The sequence below is a fragment of the Pseudophryne corroboree genome, chromosome 2 (assembly GCF_028390025.1).
Source record: "Pseudophryne corroboree isolate aPseCor3 chromosome 2, aPseCor3.hap2, whole genome shotgun sequence".
In the NCBI taxonomy this organism is placed as follows: domain Eukaryota; kingdom Metazoa; phylum Chordata; class Amphibia; order Anura; family Myobatrachidae; genus Pseudophryne; species Pseudophryne corroboree.
In genome coordinates this window covers 885086862-885103237 of record NC_086445.1, presented here as the reverse complement: position 1 = coordinate 885103237, position 16376 = coordinate 885086862, and the positions used below count along the sequence as shown (strand labels likewise).

Sequence of the window (16376 nt, the reverse complement as noted above, 5' to 3'; positions counted from 1 at the left end):
AAGGCCTCAGTTATCCGCTTTGCAGCAGGATGACTGCTGTGATATTTCATCTTCCTCGCAAAGGACTGTTGGACAGTCAATTGCTTGGTGGAAGTAGTAAAAGTCGTCTTACGACTTCCCCTCTGGGATGACCATCGACTCCCAGCAGCAACAACAGCAGCGCCAGCAGCAGTAGGCGTTACACGCAAGGATGCATCGGAGGAATCCCAGGCAGGAGAGGACTCGTCAGAATTGCCAGTGACATGGCCTGCAGGACTATTGGCATTCCTGGGGAAGGAGGAAATTGACACTGAGGGAGTTGGTGGGGTGGTTTGCGTGAGCTTGGTTACAAGAGGAAGGGATTTACTGGTCAGTGGACTGCTTCCGCTGTCGCCCAAAGTTTTTGAACTTGTCACTGACTTATGATGAATGCGCTGCAGGTGACGTATAAGGGAGGATGTTCCGAGGTGGTTAACGTCCTTACCCCTACTTATTACAGTTTGACAAAGGCAACACACGGCTTGACACCTGTTGTCCGCATTTCTGTTGAAATACTTCCACACCGAAGAGCTGATTTTTTTGGTATTTTCACCAGGCATGTCAAAGGCCATATTCCTCCCACGGACAACAGGTGTCTCCCCGAGTGCCTGACTTAAACAAACCACCTCACCATCAGAATCCTCCTTGTCAATTTCCTCCCCAGCGCCAGCAACACCCATATCCTCCTCATCCTGGTGTACTTCAACACTGACATCTTCAATCTGACTATCAGGAACTGGACTGCGGGTGCTCCTTCCAGCACTTGCAGGGGGCGTGCAAATGGTGGAAGGCGCATGCTCTTCACGTCCAGTGTTGGGAAGGTCAGGCATCGCAACCGACACAATTGGACTCTCCTTGTGGATTTGTGATTTCGAAGAACGCACAGTTCTTTGCTGTGCTTTTGCCAGCTTAAGTCTTTTCATTTTTCTAGCAAGAGGCTGAGTGCTTCCATCCTCATGTGAAGCTGAACCACTAGCCATGAACATAGGCCAGGGCCTCAGCCGTTCCTTGCCACTCCGTGTGGTAAATGGCATATTGGCAAGTTTACGCTTCTCCGACGATTTTATTTTAGATTTTTGAGTCCTTTTTTTACTGATATTTTGTGTTTTGGATTTTACATGCTCTGTACTATGACATTGGGCATCGGCCTTGGCAGACGACGTTGATGGAATTTCATCGTCTCGGCCATGACTAGTGGCAGCAGCTTCAGCACGAGGTGGAAGTGGATCTTGATCTTTCCCTATTTTTGGAACCTCAACATTTTTGTTCTCCATATTTTAATAGGCACAACTAAAAGGCACCTCAGGTAAACAATGGAGATGGATGGATACTAGTATACTTATGGATGACGAGTGACTGACGACACAGAGGTAGCTACAGCCGTGGACTACCGTACTGCGTCTGCTAGTATAGAGATGATAATGATATAAAAAATATATATATATCACTACTGCAGGTATATATAATATAATGACGGACCTGCTGGACACTGTCAGCAGACTCCTAAACTACTAGTATGAAGAAGATAGAAAAAAAAACCCCACCACAGGTAGGTATACAATTATGGACGAGCACTGACGACACAGAGGTAGCTACAGCCGTGGACTACCGTACTGCGTCTGCTAGTATAGAGATGATAATGATATAAAAAATATATGTATATCACTACTGCAGGTATATATAATATAATGACGGACCTGCTGGACACTGTCAGCAGACTCCTAAACTACTAGTATGAAGAAGATAGAAAAAAAAACCCCACCACAGGTAGGTATACAATTATGGACGAGCACTGACGACACAGAGGTAGCTACAGCCGTGGACTACCGTACTGCGTCTGCTAGTATAGAGATGATAATGATATAAAAAATATATATATATCACTACTGCAGGTATATATAATATAATGACGGACCTGCTGGACACTGTCAGCAGACTCCTAAACTACTAGTATGAAGAAGATAGAAAAAAAAAAACACCACAGGTAGGTATACAATTATGGACGAGCACTGACGACACAGAGGTAGCTACAGCCGTGGACTACCGTACTGCGTCTGCTAGTATAGAGATGATATTGATATAAAAAATATATATATATCACTACTGCAGGTATATATAATATAATGACGGACCTGCTGGACACTGTCAGCAGACTCCTAAACTACTAGTATGAAGAAGATAGAAAAAAAAACCCCACCACAGGTAGGTATACAATTATGGACGAGCACTGACGACACAGAGGTAGCTACAGCCGTGGACTACCGTACTGCGTCTGCTAGTATAGAGATGATAATGATATAAAAAATATATATATATCACTACTGCAGGTATATATAATATAATGACGGACCTGCTGGACACTGTCAGCAGACTCCTAAACTACTAGTATGAAGAAGATAGAAAAAAAAACCCACCACAGGTAGGTATACAATTATGGACGAGCACTGACGACACAGAGGTAGCTACAGCCGTGGACTACCGTACTGCGTCTGCTAGTATAGAGATGATAATGATATAAAAAATATATATATATCACTACTGCAGGTATATATAATATAATGATGGACCTGCTGGGCACTGTCAGCAGACTCCTAAACTACTAGTATAAAGAAGATAGAAAAAAAAACCCCACCACAGGTTGGTATACAATTATGGACGAGCACTGACGACACAGAGGTAGCTACAGCCGTGGACTACCGTACTGCGTCTGCTAGTATAGAGATGATAATGATATAAAAAATATATATATATCACTACTGCAGGTATGTATAATATAATGACGGACCTGCTGGACACTGTCAGCAGACTCCTAAACTACTAGTATGAAGAAGAAAGAAAAAAAAACCCCACCACATGTAGGTATACAATTATGGACGAGCACTGACGACACAGAGGTAGCTACAGCCGTGGACTACCGTACTGCGTCTGCTAGTATAGAGATGATAATGATATAAAAAATATATATATATCACTACTGCAGGTATATATAATATAATGACGGACCTGCTGGACACTGTCAGCAGACTCCTAAACTACTAGTATGAAGAAGATAGAAAAAAAAAACCCACCACAGGTAGGTATACAATTATGGACGAGCACTGACGACACAGAGGTAGCTACAGCCGTGGACTACCGTACTGCGTCTGCTAGTATAGAGATGATAATGATATAAAAAATATATATATATCACTACTGCAGGTATATATAATATAATGACGGACCTGCTGGACACTGTCAGCAGACTCCTAAACTACTAGTATGAAGAAGATAGAAAAAAAAAACCCACCACAGGTAGGTATACAATTATGGACTATCACTGACCTGGTTTGGGAGTGTTGTGGACTCGGGGCTTCTTCCGATGACCGGGAAGAGGAACCGCCACTGGGTCGTAGTAGAGATGGCCGGATGTAGGTCTTCCTCATGCAGGACTAAGACGGCAGGCGGGAGGCCCAGAGGAATTCTTGAAGGTCTCCTGTAAGACAAGACTTGTAGAAATACTGAAGGCTGGGGTACTGAGATATTGGAGACACTGCGGTATTGGAGGCACTGAGGTGCTGGGAGTACAGGGAGTGCTGGGAGGCCCTTGGAGGCACGGAGGTGCTTGGAGGCACGGAGGTGTTTGGAGACACCGAGGTGTTTGGAGGAATGAGGTGCTTGGAAGCACGAGGTGCTTGGAGACACGGAGGTAACTGGAGGCACGGAGGTGCTTGGAGGCACGGAGGTGCTTGGAGGCACGGAGGTGCTTGGAGGCACGGAGGTGTTTGAAGACACCGAGGTGTTTGGAGGGATGAGGTGCTTGGAGGCACGAGGTGCTTGGAGACACGGAGGTAACTGGAGGCACGGAGGTGCTTGGAGGCACGGAGGTGCTTAGAGGTGCTTGGAGGCACAGAGGTGCTTGGAGGCACGAGGTGCTTGGAGGCACGAGGTGCTTGGAGGCACGGAGATAATTGGAGGCACGGAGATAATTGGAGGCACGGAGATAATTTGAGGCACGGAGGTGCTTGGAGGCACAGAGGTGCTTGGAGGCACGAGGTGCTTGGAGGCTCAGGATGCTTGGAGGCTCAGGATGCTTGGAGGCACAGGATGCTTGGAAGCACAGGATGCTTGCAGGGACGAGGGAGCTCTGGAATCACAGCTTCCGCAGGAGAAACGAAGATACTCAGGCACCGGATCTCTGCCTGGTATCTGATTTTAAATTCCCCGCCCTAGCCTGATTGGCGGAGCAGGCAGGTGACGTCAGACCTGCTCCGCCTCCTTGCCCTCGCTTGTGATGGCGGCGTCCTTGCTTCCGGGAAGCCGCCGGAGAGCAGCGCCGACCCGCCGCTGAAGCCGGAGACCGTCAGGGGAAGAGAGGCGCCGGGCAGACCAGGCCACCCGCAGGGACAAGCGCGGTCGCCGCTGCCCGAGGTTCGTGACAGTACCCCCTCCTCCAGGAGTGGCCCCTGGACACTTCCCGGGCTTAGTCGGATGTCTGGAGTGGAAGATCCGAATCAGACGAGGAGCCGTTACTTCAGTAGCCCCAATCCAACTTCTCTCCTCAGGACCATAACCCTTCCAGTCCACCAAGTACTGTAATTTTTTATGAAGATAACGAGAGTCAAGAATAGCTTTGATTTCAAACTCCGCTCCAGCTTCTGCCACTACGGACATTGGCCTAGGGAGTGCTGAGTGGAACCGATTCAGAATGAGGGGACGGAGTAGAGAAACATGAAAGGCGTTAGGTATTCGAAGATGGGCAGGCAAACCCAGTTTACAGACCACAGGATTTAAGACTTGTAGCACAGGGTAAGGACCGATGAACCTTGGAGCAAATTTCATGGTGGGCACCTTCAACCGGAGATTCCGTGTGGACAGCCATACCCTGTCCCCAACTTTATATTGAGGTGCGGCTTGCCGTTTCTTATCTGCGAAGAACTTGTACCGAACAGAAACCTGCTTAAGATTAGCATGAACCTTTCTCCAAATTTGTCCAAAGTGTCGTAGAGTGGACGCTACAGCAGGAACCTCTATTATCGGAAGGCTTGGAAATTCCGGAACACGGGGATGGAACCCGTAGTTGACGAAAAATGGTGATTCCCCAGTGGAAGAATGAAACAAATGGTTATGGGCAAACTCCGCCCAAGGCAACAACTCCACCCAGTTGTCCTGTGAAGGAGAGAGATACAAACGAAGAAAAGTCTCTAGATCTTGATTGACTCGTTCCGTTTGCCCATTTGTTTGGGGATGATAAGCAGACGAAAACTTAAGTTTAATGTGTAGAGTTGTACAAAGGGCTTTCCAAAACCTGGCGGTGAACTGTACTCAACGGTCAGAAACAATCTCTTGTGGCAACCCATGCAAACGAAAATGTTCTCGGATAAACAATAGAGCCAGTTTCGGTGCTGTCGGGAGACCAGTCAAGGGCACAAAGTGTGCCATCTTCGAAAAACGGTCAACGATAACCCAAACGGTGTTGCAACCCTTGGAACAAGGCAAGTCAGTGGTGAAGTCCATGGAAATGTGAGTCCAGGGTCTCACAGGGATAGGCAGAGGACGAAGTAACCCTGCAGGAGGCAGACGAGGAGATTTATGTTGTGTACATTGGGGACACGAATTAACGCAATCTTGTACATCCTTCCTCATGGTGTTCCACCAGTAAGACCTTTGCAGAAACTTGTACATCTTCTGAGCGCCGGGATGACCGGAAAACTTGGAGTTATGGGCCCACAGTAGTATTCCTGGGCGGAATCTAGCTGGCACGGACATTCTTCCAGGAGGAGGAGCTGGAGTAGTTAAAGCAGCAGAGACAGAAACTGGATTCAGAATTAAACCCCGCTCCGGAGGTTCATCCTCGTCTGTGGGAACTTGTGAACGAGAAAGCACATCTGCTTTAATATTGAGAGTCCCGGCCCGGTACTTGATAATGAACGAGAATCGGGAAAAGAAAAGTGCCCATCTCGCCTGGCGAGGATTCAAGCATTGTGCGGATTTGATGTACAGCAAATTCTTGTGATCCGTGTAGATGGTAAACACATGTTTAGCCCCTTCTAGAAGATATCTCCATTCTTCCAAGGCAGATTTGATTGCCAAGAGTTCCTGGTCTCCAATAGTGTAATTTCGTTCGGCTGGAGAGAATTTACGAGAATGGAAGCCACACGGATGTAATTTTTTATCAGAGGAATACTGGGAGAGAACAGCCCCAACCCCGACTGAAGATGCATCAACTTCTAAGAAGAAGGGTTCCTCGAAATTTGGTTGTTGGAGAACTGGAGCCGTCATGAAAGCTAACTTTAGGCGAGAAAAAGCTACAATGGCTTCCGGAGGCCACAAACTAGGATTAGAACCCTTCCTCGTCAGGGCAGTAATGGGCGCAACAATGGTGGAGAAACCCTTAATGAATTTCCTGTAGTAGTTCGCAAAGCCCAGGAACCTTTGTATTGCTTTCAGGGAAAGAGGCTGAGTCCAGTCACGAATGGCCGACAACTTTTCCGGATCCATGCGAAGCTCCGTCCCCGAGATGACATAACCGAGGAACGGAATAGATGTTACTTCAAAGGTACATTTGGAAAGCTTGGCGTAGAGATGATTCTCTCGTAAACGGTGTAACACCTCTTTGACTTGAGTCCTGTGTTCGACAAGATTCTTGGAAAAAATCAGTATGTCGTCCAGATATACCACAACGCTCTGATACAGCATATCACGAAAGATTTCGTTGACGAATCCCTGGAAAACCGCGGGAGCATTACTAAGACCAAACGGCATCACCAAGTATTCGTAATGCCCATCTCGGGTATTAAAGGCAGTCTTCCATTCATCCCCCTCTCGGATGCGTATAAGATTATAAGCTCCTCTCAAGTCGAGTTTTGAAAAAATGCGGGCACCACGAACCCTATCAAATAACTCTGTGATTAGTGGCAAGGGGTATTTATTCTTAATAGTAATGTCGTTTAGGCCGCGGTAGTCGATGCATGGTCTCAACCCCCCGTCCTTTTTCTTCACGAAAAAGAAGCCTGCACCAGCAGGGAAGGAAGAGGGGCGAATGAATCCCTTGAGCATATTGGACTTAATATACTCCGACATGGCTTGAGTCTCGGGAAGAGACAGAGGATATGTGCGACCACGAGGTGGCGTCTTCCCTGGGACAAGGTCAATAGGGCAGTCCCAAGGCCTGTGAGGTGGTAACAGGTCAGCAGCTTGTTCCGAAAATACGTCCTTGTACCCTTGATATGCCTCCGGAATGTGCTCTTCATCCGTTTTGGAGGTAACACGGAGCGGACAAACAGGAGTAAGACAGTTAGTGTGACAAAAGGGACTCCAGGACAGAATTTGTGACGACTTCCAGTCGATGTGGGGATTATGACTTTTCAGCCAAGGCATTCCAAGAACCAGATCATGGGGCATTTCTGGGATTACCAAGAGTTCCAAATCTTCCTGATGTAGAGCCCCGACCTGCAGCTTAACTGGCCCCGTGCGCCACATTATAAGACCTTTGGAAATTCTAGTCCCGTTGATAGCCGTCAGTGAAATTGGCCGCTCGATAGGCCGTAACTTTAAACCCAAACTTTGGGCACAGAAGGAAGAAACGAAGTTCCCTGCAGCTCCGGAATCCAATAGGGCTTCACAAGACCTGGAGACTGAATTGGAGACTAGAGTTACTGGAAGCAAGCAGTCCGAAGTTGGAGAAGCTTTTGTCGTAACTCCCAGCTTGACTCCTCCGGAACAAGCTAGGCCTGCCCGTTTCCCGGACGGGCTTTACAAGATTTAAGAAAATGATCTGCGGCTCCACAGTAAAGGCAGAGTTTACCCTCACGACGACGCTGTCGTTCTTCCGGAGACAGTCGGGAGCGGTTAATTTGCATGGGCTCTTCTGAGCTAGGTGAGGCCACCGGCCTAGGAGTAGGATTCCGGAACCTGGAACGATCCGAACGGCTACGTTCTCTTCCACGCTCCTGCATCCGAAGATCCACCTTGACGCAAAGGGAAATCAAATCTTCTAATGGATCCGGCAGATCTCTAGTAACCAGCTCATCTTTTAGCCGGTCGGAAAGACCGTTCCAGAAGGCAGCTCTCAGGGCGTCATTATTCCAGCGTAGTTCGGAAGCAATGGTCTGGAAATGAACCACGTACTGGCCCACGGAACGGGCGCCCTGCCGAACACGGAGCAAATCGGAAGAAGCAGTGGTCATTCTGCCGGGCTCGTCGAAAATCCTTCGAAAGGACGAGATGAAGTTGGTGTAGTTGGAAACCATGGGATCAGATCGTTCCCATAATGGAGACACCCAATCCAAAGCAGAACCTTCCAACAGAGAAATAATATATGCTACCTTGGACCGGTCTGTAGGAAAGTTGTGTGCAAGTAGCTCGAAATGTACCTCGCATTGGTTCAAGAAACCACGACAATTTTTGGGATTCCCATTATAGCGGGACGGAGTAGGCAACTGAAGGCGTGGAGTGACACCGGCCGATGGTTGAACATTGCTGGCAACGGCAACTGGTGCGACTACTGGAACAGGTGCCGGAATTACTGAGGCCAGAGACGCCTGAATCTGATCCAGACGCCCGGACAACTGCTGGAGGTACTGCATCACCTGGCCTTGCGCTGCTTCCTGACTTTGCACTCGAGAAGCCAGGTTCTGGATGGCACTCGAGTCCGTGTTCCGATTCCCCGAGTCCATGGGGCCTGAGTATACTATCACTGACCTGGTTTGGGAGTGTTGTGGACTCGGGGCTTCTTCCGATGACCGGGAAGAGGAACCGCCACTGGGTCGTAGTAGAGATGGCCGGATGTAGGTCTTCCTCATGCAGGACTAAGACGGCAGGCGGGAGGCCCAGAGGAATTCTTGAAGGTCTCCTGTAAGACAAGACTTGTAGAAATACTGAAGGCTGGGGTACTGAGATATTGGAGACACTGCGGTATTGGAGGCACTGAGGTGCTGGGAGTACAGGGAGTGCTGGGAGGCCCTTGGAGGCACGGAGGTGCTTGGAGGCACGGAGGTGTTTGGAGACACCGAGGTGTTTGGAGGAATGAGGTGCTTGGAAGCACGAGGTGCTTGGAGACACGGAGGTAACTGGAGGCACGGAGGTGCTTGGAGGCACGGAGGTGCTTGGAGGCACGGAGGTGTTTGAAGACACCGAGGTGTTTGGAGGGATGAGGTGCTTGGAGGCACGAGGTGCTTGGAGACACGGAGGTAACTGGAGGCACGGAGGTGCTTGGAGGCACGGAGGTGCTTGGAGGCACGGAGGTGCTTAGAGGTGCTTGGAGGCACAGAGGTGCTTGGAGGCACAGAGGTGCTTGGAGGCACGAGGTGCTTGGAGGCACAGAGGTGCTTGGAGGCACAGAGGTGCTTGTAGGCACGAGGTGCTTGGAGGCACGAGGTGCTTGTAGGCACGGAGATAATTGGAGGCACGGAGATAATTGGAGGCACGGAGATAATTGGAGGCACGGAGGTGCTTGGAGGCACAGAGGTGCTTGGAGGCACGAGGTGCTTGGAGGCTCAGGATGCTTGGAGGCTCAGGATGCTTGGAAGCACAGGATGCTTGGAAGCACAGGATGCTTGCAGGGACGAGGGAGCTCTGGAATCACAGCTTCCGCAGGAGAAACGAAGATACTCAGGCACCGGATCTCTGCCTGGTATCTGATTTTAAATTCCCCGCCCTAGCCTGATTGGTGGAGCAGGCAGGTGACGTCAGACCTGCTCCGCCTCCTTGCCCTCGCTTGTGATGGCGGCGTCCTTGCTTCTGGGAAGCCGCCGGAGAGCAGCGCCGACCCGCCGCTGAAGCCGGAGACCGTCAGGGGAAGAGAGGCGCCGGGCAGACCTGGCCACCCGCAGGGACAAGCGCGGTCGCCGCTGCCCGAGGTTCGTGACATGGACGAGCACTGACGACACAGAGGTAGCTACAGCCGTGGACTACCGTACTGCGTCTGCTAGTATAGAGATGATAATGATATAAAAAATATATATATATATCACTACTGCAGGTATATATAATATAATGACGGACCTGCTGGACACTGTCAGCAGACTCCTAAACTACTAGTATGAAGAAGATAGAAAAAAAAAACCACCACAGGTAGGTATACAATTATGGACGAGCACTGACGACACAGAGGTAGCTACAGCCGTGGACTACCGTACTGCGTCTGCTAGTATAGAGATGATAATGATATAAAAAATATATATATATCACTACTGCAGGTATATATAATATAATGACGGACCTGCTGGGCACTGTCAGCAGACTCCTAAACTACTAGTATGAAGAAGATAGAAAAAAAAACCCCACCACAGGTTGGTATACAATTATGGACGAGCACTGACGACACAGAGGTAGCTACAGCCGTGGACTACCGTACTGCGTCTGCTAGTATAGAGATGATAATGATATAAAAAATATATATATATCACTACTGCAGGTATGTATAATATAATGACGGACCTGCTGGACACTGTCAGCAGACTCCTAAACTACTAGTATGAAGAAGAAAGAAAAAAAAAACCCCACCACATGTAGGTATACAATTATGGACGAGCACTGACGACACAGAGGTAGCTACAGCCGTGGACTACCGTACTGCGTCTGCTAGTATAGAGATGATAATGATATAAAAAATATATATATATCACTACTGCAGGTATATATAATATAATGACGGACCTGCTGGACACTGTCAGCAGACTCCTAAACTACTAGTATGAAGAAGATAGAAAAAAAAACCCCACCACAGGTACAATTATGGACGAGCACTGACGACACAGAGGTAGCCACAGCCGTGGACTACCGTACTGCATCTGCTAATATAGAGATGATAAAGATGATAGAGATGAACAAAAAAAATATAACACTACTGCAGGTAAATATTTATATAATATAATGAATGACGGACCTGCTGGACACTGTCAGCAGAATGCGTTTATAGAATAAATAAAAAAAACACCACAGGAGTGTTTAACTTTTTCAGGCAGACAATATACTGGTGGTCACTGGTCAGTCACACTGGCAACAAAAGTGTGCACTGTACTCCTGCTATAACTGCACCCCAGTCTCCCCCACAATTCAGCTGTGTGAGCAGTGAGCACTCAGCACAGTCAGATATACATATAGATGATATTATCATGCAGCACACTGAGGCTGAGCACAGATATGGTATGTGACTGTGTATCGTTTTTTTTCAGGCAGAGAACGGATTATATTAAATAATAAATAAAACTGGTGGTGGTCAGTCACTAGTAACTATCAGCAAAACTCTGCACTCTGAGTACTCCTAATGCTCCCCAAAATTACTAAGTAATCAACTCAAGTGTCTCTATCTATTCTAACGGAGAGGACGCCAGCCACGTCCTCTCCCTATCAATCTCAATGCACGTGTGAAAATGGCGGCGACGCGCGGCTCCTTATATAGAATCCGAGTCTCGCGATAGAATACGAGCCTCGCGAGAATCCGACAGCGGGATGATGACGTTCGGGCGCGCTCGGGTTAACCGAGCAAGGCGGGAAGATCCGAGTCTGCCTCGGACCCATGTAAAAAAGGCTGAAGTTCGGGGGGTTCGGATTCCGAGGAACCGAACCCGCTCATCTCCAGCAACTTCATGAGTTGAATACTGCACATTTTTATACAAATAGGCATCATACCTAGTACTAGTCTATGGCTGTGGTTCCTAGCTTCTAACTCCATTGACAAATCATCAAACTCCTGCTGAGCATAAGTATAAAGGGGCACATACAGCCACCAAATCCATGGCACAAAACACCCTTGGTCTATTAAAAATAGATAATTTGGGAGGCATATTATTATATCATTTGGCAAAAGTGTCCAATATTGTGCTCTGCTGTCGTGTGTTGCATAATCGTGCATTAAATAAACCACTCCCCCCAAATTATGCTATAAACAGGGAGAAGGCAGAGGTTTTGTTACCAACATCTGACTACAGTATATGAGCACAGAAAGTTGAAGGGAGGTAGAAAAGTAGATTGGGGTTAAACTTTTTGCCAACTATTCTAGCAGTCACTTCAAAAACCAAAAATGTAATCATCAGTAATGTTTTCATGTATAAAGCGGTGTAAAGATAGAGTTTCCCCTTAAATTAGTGTGCATGTGGAATCAATGAGGAAGTTCTCATTGATTTTTCATTCACTTTTGCTGGGGATTTAGATGGGGATTTGATGTTCGATTTTGGAAGGGATTTCAAAATCTGAACACAAAATGCCTTCTAAACATGAATCAAAATCGAATTTGATTTGAAAATCGAATGTAAAATAAATTTTTAATAAATGAGGGATTTTTTAAGGGATTTTTCAATTCCAATAGCATCTATTTCAGTAAATTTTTTGCATTCATAACAATAAATCCCAAATCAAACTTTAGTAAATATGCCCCTAGGTGTCTGACGGCATTGTATGAGATTCTGGATTTAATTCCTGGGTATGACATGCTGACAAAATATGGGTTTTAAATACTGGGCAATGTAGCTGAATCATTGGAGTGTGTCTGCCTGTCATTCCCCTCAAATACTTCAGCCATCTCTGAGAAAAATCAGCCCATCAGGATGTGGGTTTCTGGGTACTCACTCAGCACCCTACTCCTGTGCATTCACTGGTTGCACAAGTCTTAAAACAATATTAATACTATTTTAATTGTTTATATATTGCATGAAAGTGCCTGCTGTTTTGATTTTCTCTTACAGATGTCCTCATACACCTAGCCTCAATACGCCATACAGCATGAGAGGTCTGGTGCAAGTGAGCCGCTCCAGCAGTTGTAGCGTACCATCTTTTTCTTTAAAGTTTGTAACTTATTAACGTCACAGGTGCAGTGAAACGCCGCTCACGGTGTTCTACAGCTGCTGGGCTGTGACTGTAACAGCACAGGAATTAGTTGCAGATGAAGCACAATGGCACTTGATATGAGAAAAAGCCATTGCTACTGCATCATAGCAATCTAGCAAAGTATTTTTGTTACTTCTATTTGTTTTATTTGTGCGACAAAGAACCACATTTTGATAGAAAAAGATGCTCTGCAGGGCTTTTTCGCGGGCCTGAAGCCACAGTGCATGATGAGAACACATCTGTATTTACTGAGTCTGTGATTTATTCCCAGTGTGTGTGTATCTCTGAGGAAGTCTCTTACATGTTATTACACTCTCCAGTAATGCTGCGGTAAGGTGAGGGATCGCAAATCTTAGGGAGGTGCAGGTAGGCGCATCCACTTAGTTTGTAAATAATTTCTTTCTGTTCATATGTGAGAATATCTAAAGAACAACATGTATATGAGACAATTACAATTTAATCCCATCATGTAGCATACAAAATTAGCATAAATGCAAGAATGAAAAAACAAAAAATAAATTATATTTAGATATTAGGTAACATACTATTGCAATTGTTCTAGATGCTGTTTTTAATCCTAAGGGGGCTAATGTGGAGATGTATCAAACCTTCAAAAGAGGACTAGATAAGGTTCTGCACATACTAACCAATTAGATTCAAGCTATTGTTTATCTCATACATTCTATAAAATGGTTGCTATAATCTGGTTGTTTTCTACAGTATGAGCAACACCTTCACCAGTCCTCTTTGGAAGGACTTCTCCTCTAGATGTAAACAAATTAGTCTACAGTAATTCAGGCCTGGCCAACCTGTGGCTCTCTAGCTGTTGTGAATCAACAAGTCCCAGCATGCCCCGCCACAGTTTTGCTATTAGAGAATGCTAAAACTGTGACAGGGCTTGCTGGCATGGCCACAACAAGGGTAGTGCGGCCGCTGCTGGTACCGCTTCAAAGAGCACAGATGCCTTGTGGATATAACTGGAAAATCTGTAAGTGCCTACAGCCCTAACCCCCCAACACACACACACTGTCTGGTGCATGCTGTACTGTATATTGGTAGCCATGCGCCCGAGCCCTTCTCTGACAGATGCACCGCTACTAATATACATTGCAGAGGGGAGTGGACAGTGACTGTCTTCTGTGCGCCATCTACTGCAGTGTCTGCACGGAGAGACAGGTAGATGGTATTATGTCATAACGTCTCTCAAGCAGAGCAGCTGTAGGCCTGGTGAGCAGCTAGAGGACGGCACGTGTTAGGGGATGCAAGAGACATCAACAATGGGCAGGAAGTGACACTGGGGGCTGGGGCTGGAAGTGACATTTCAGGCTGGGGCTGGAAGTGACACTGGGTGCTGGGGCTAGAAGTGACACTGGTGGCTGAGGCTGGAAGAAACACTGGGTGCTGGGGTTGGAAGCGACATTTCAGGCTGGGTCTGGAAGTGATATAGGGAGCTGTGGCTAGAAGTGACACTGGGCACTGGAGCTGGAAGAGACACTAGAGGCTGGGCTGGAAGTGACACTGGGGGCTGGAGGTGACACTGGAGGTTGGAAGTGACACAGGGGGCTGGAGGTGACACTGGAGGTTGGAAGTGACACAGGGGGCTGGGGCTGGAAGAGATACTGGAGGCCAGGGCTGGATGTAACACTGGGCTGGATGTAACACTGGAGGCAGATGCTAGAAGAGACACTGAGCACTGGGGCTGGAAGTGACACTGGACATTGGGGCTGGAAGAGATACTGGGGGCTGGAAGTGACACTGGAGGCAGATGATGGAAGTGTCAATGGGGCTGGAAGTGACATTTCAGGCTGGAGCTGGAAGAGTCACAGGGTGCTGGGGCTAGAAGTGACACTGGAGGCTGGGCTGGAAGTGACACTGGGGGATGGTAGTAACACGGGAAGCTGGAAGTGACACGGGGGGGGGGGGCTGGGGCTGGAAGTGACACTGGGGGTTGGAAGTGACATGGGGGCCTGGGGCTGGAAGAGATACTAGAGGCTAGGGCTGGAAGTAACGCTGGAGGCTGAAGCTGAAAGAGACACTGAGCACTGAGGCTGGAAGTGACACTGGACATTGGGGCTGGAAGAGATACTGGGGGCTGGAAGTGACACTGGAGGCAGATGATGGAAGTGTCAATGGGGCTGGAAGTGACATTTCAGACTGGAGCTGGAAGAGTCACAGGGTGCTGGGGCTAGAAGGGACACTGGAGGCTGGGCTGGAAGTGACACTGGGGGATGGTAGTAACACGGGAAGCTGGAAGTGACACGGGGGGGGGGGGGGCTGGGGCTGGAAGTGACACTGGGGGTTGGAAGTGACATGGGGGCCTGGGGCTGGAAGAGATACTAGAGGCTAGGGCTGGAAGTAACGCTGGAGGCTGAAGCTGAAAGAGACACTGAGCACTGAGGCTGGAAGTGACACTGGACATTGGGGCTGGAAGAGATACTGGGGGCTGGAAGTGACACTGGAGGCAGATGATGGAAGTGTCAATGGGGCTGGAAGTGACATTTCAGGCTGGAGCTGGAAGAGTCACAGGGTGCTGGGGCTAGAAGTGACACTGGTGGCTGAGGCTGGAAGAAACACTGGGTGCTGGGGTTGGAAGCGACATTTCAGGCTGGGGCTGGAAGTGACACTGGGTGCTGGGGCTAGAAGTGACAGGGGTGGATGGGGCTGGAAGAGACACTGGGTGCTGGGGCTGGAAGTGACACTGGGGGCTGGGGCTGGAAGTGACACTGGAGAATACAGCTGGAACAGACACCTGGAGCTGGGATTGGAAGTGACACTGGGGCAGACACTGGAAGTGATACTGGGGCTGGAAGTGATATAGGGAGCTCTGGCTAGAAGTGACACTGGGCACTGGAGCTGTAAATGACATTGGAGGTTGGGCTGGAAGTGACACTGGGGGCTGGGGTTGGAAGTGACACTGGGGCAGACACTGGAAGTGACACTGGGGGCTGGGGCTGGAAGTGATTTAGGTGGCTGTGGCTAGAAGTGACACTGGGCACTAGAGCTGGAAGTGCCACTGGAGGCTGGGCTGGAAGTGACACTGGGGGCTGGAAGTGACACGGGGGGCTGGGGTTGGAAGTGACACTGGGGGCTGGAAGTGACACGGGGGGCTGGGGCTGGAAGTGACACTGGGGGCTGGGAGTAACACGGGGGGCTGGAAGTGACACAGGGGCGGGGGGCTGGGGCTGGAAGTGACACTGGGGGTTGGAAGTGACACGGGGGGCTGGGGCTGGAAGCGATACTAGAGGCTAGGGCTGGAAGTAACACTGGAGGCAGATGCTGGAAGAGATACTGAGCACTGGGGCTGGAAGTGACACTGGGTACTGGGGCTGGAAGAGACACTGGGGGCTGGAGGTGACACTGGAGGCAGATGATGGAAGTGACAATCAGGCTGGAAGTGACACTGGGGACTGAGGCTGGAAGTGACTCAGGGAGCAGGGGCTGGAAGTGACACTGGCCACTAGGGCTGGAAGAGACACTTGGGTGCTGGGGCTGGAAGTGACGTTGGGGCTGGGAGTGACACTGGGGACAGGGGCTGGAATGAATCAAATCATGAT

At 48.6% G+C, this 16376-nt stretch overlaps 1 protein-coding gene across 1 annotated transcript in view; it reads right to left on the bottom strand.

Moving 5' to 3' along the window:
• The window catches only part of LOC135022342 (myeloperoxidase-like), a 73089-nt gene that overhangs the window by 53310 nt on the left and 3403 nt on the right, over positions 1–16376 (bottom strand). The window contains exon 4 of the mRNA XM_063953307.1: positions 13124–13244. Coding sequence (XP_063809377.1) covers positions 13124–13244 — 121 coding nt within the window. The remainder of the gene's footprint in view (positions 1–13123; positions 13245–16376) is intronic.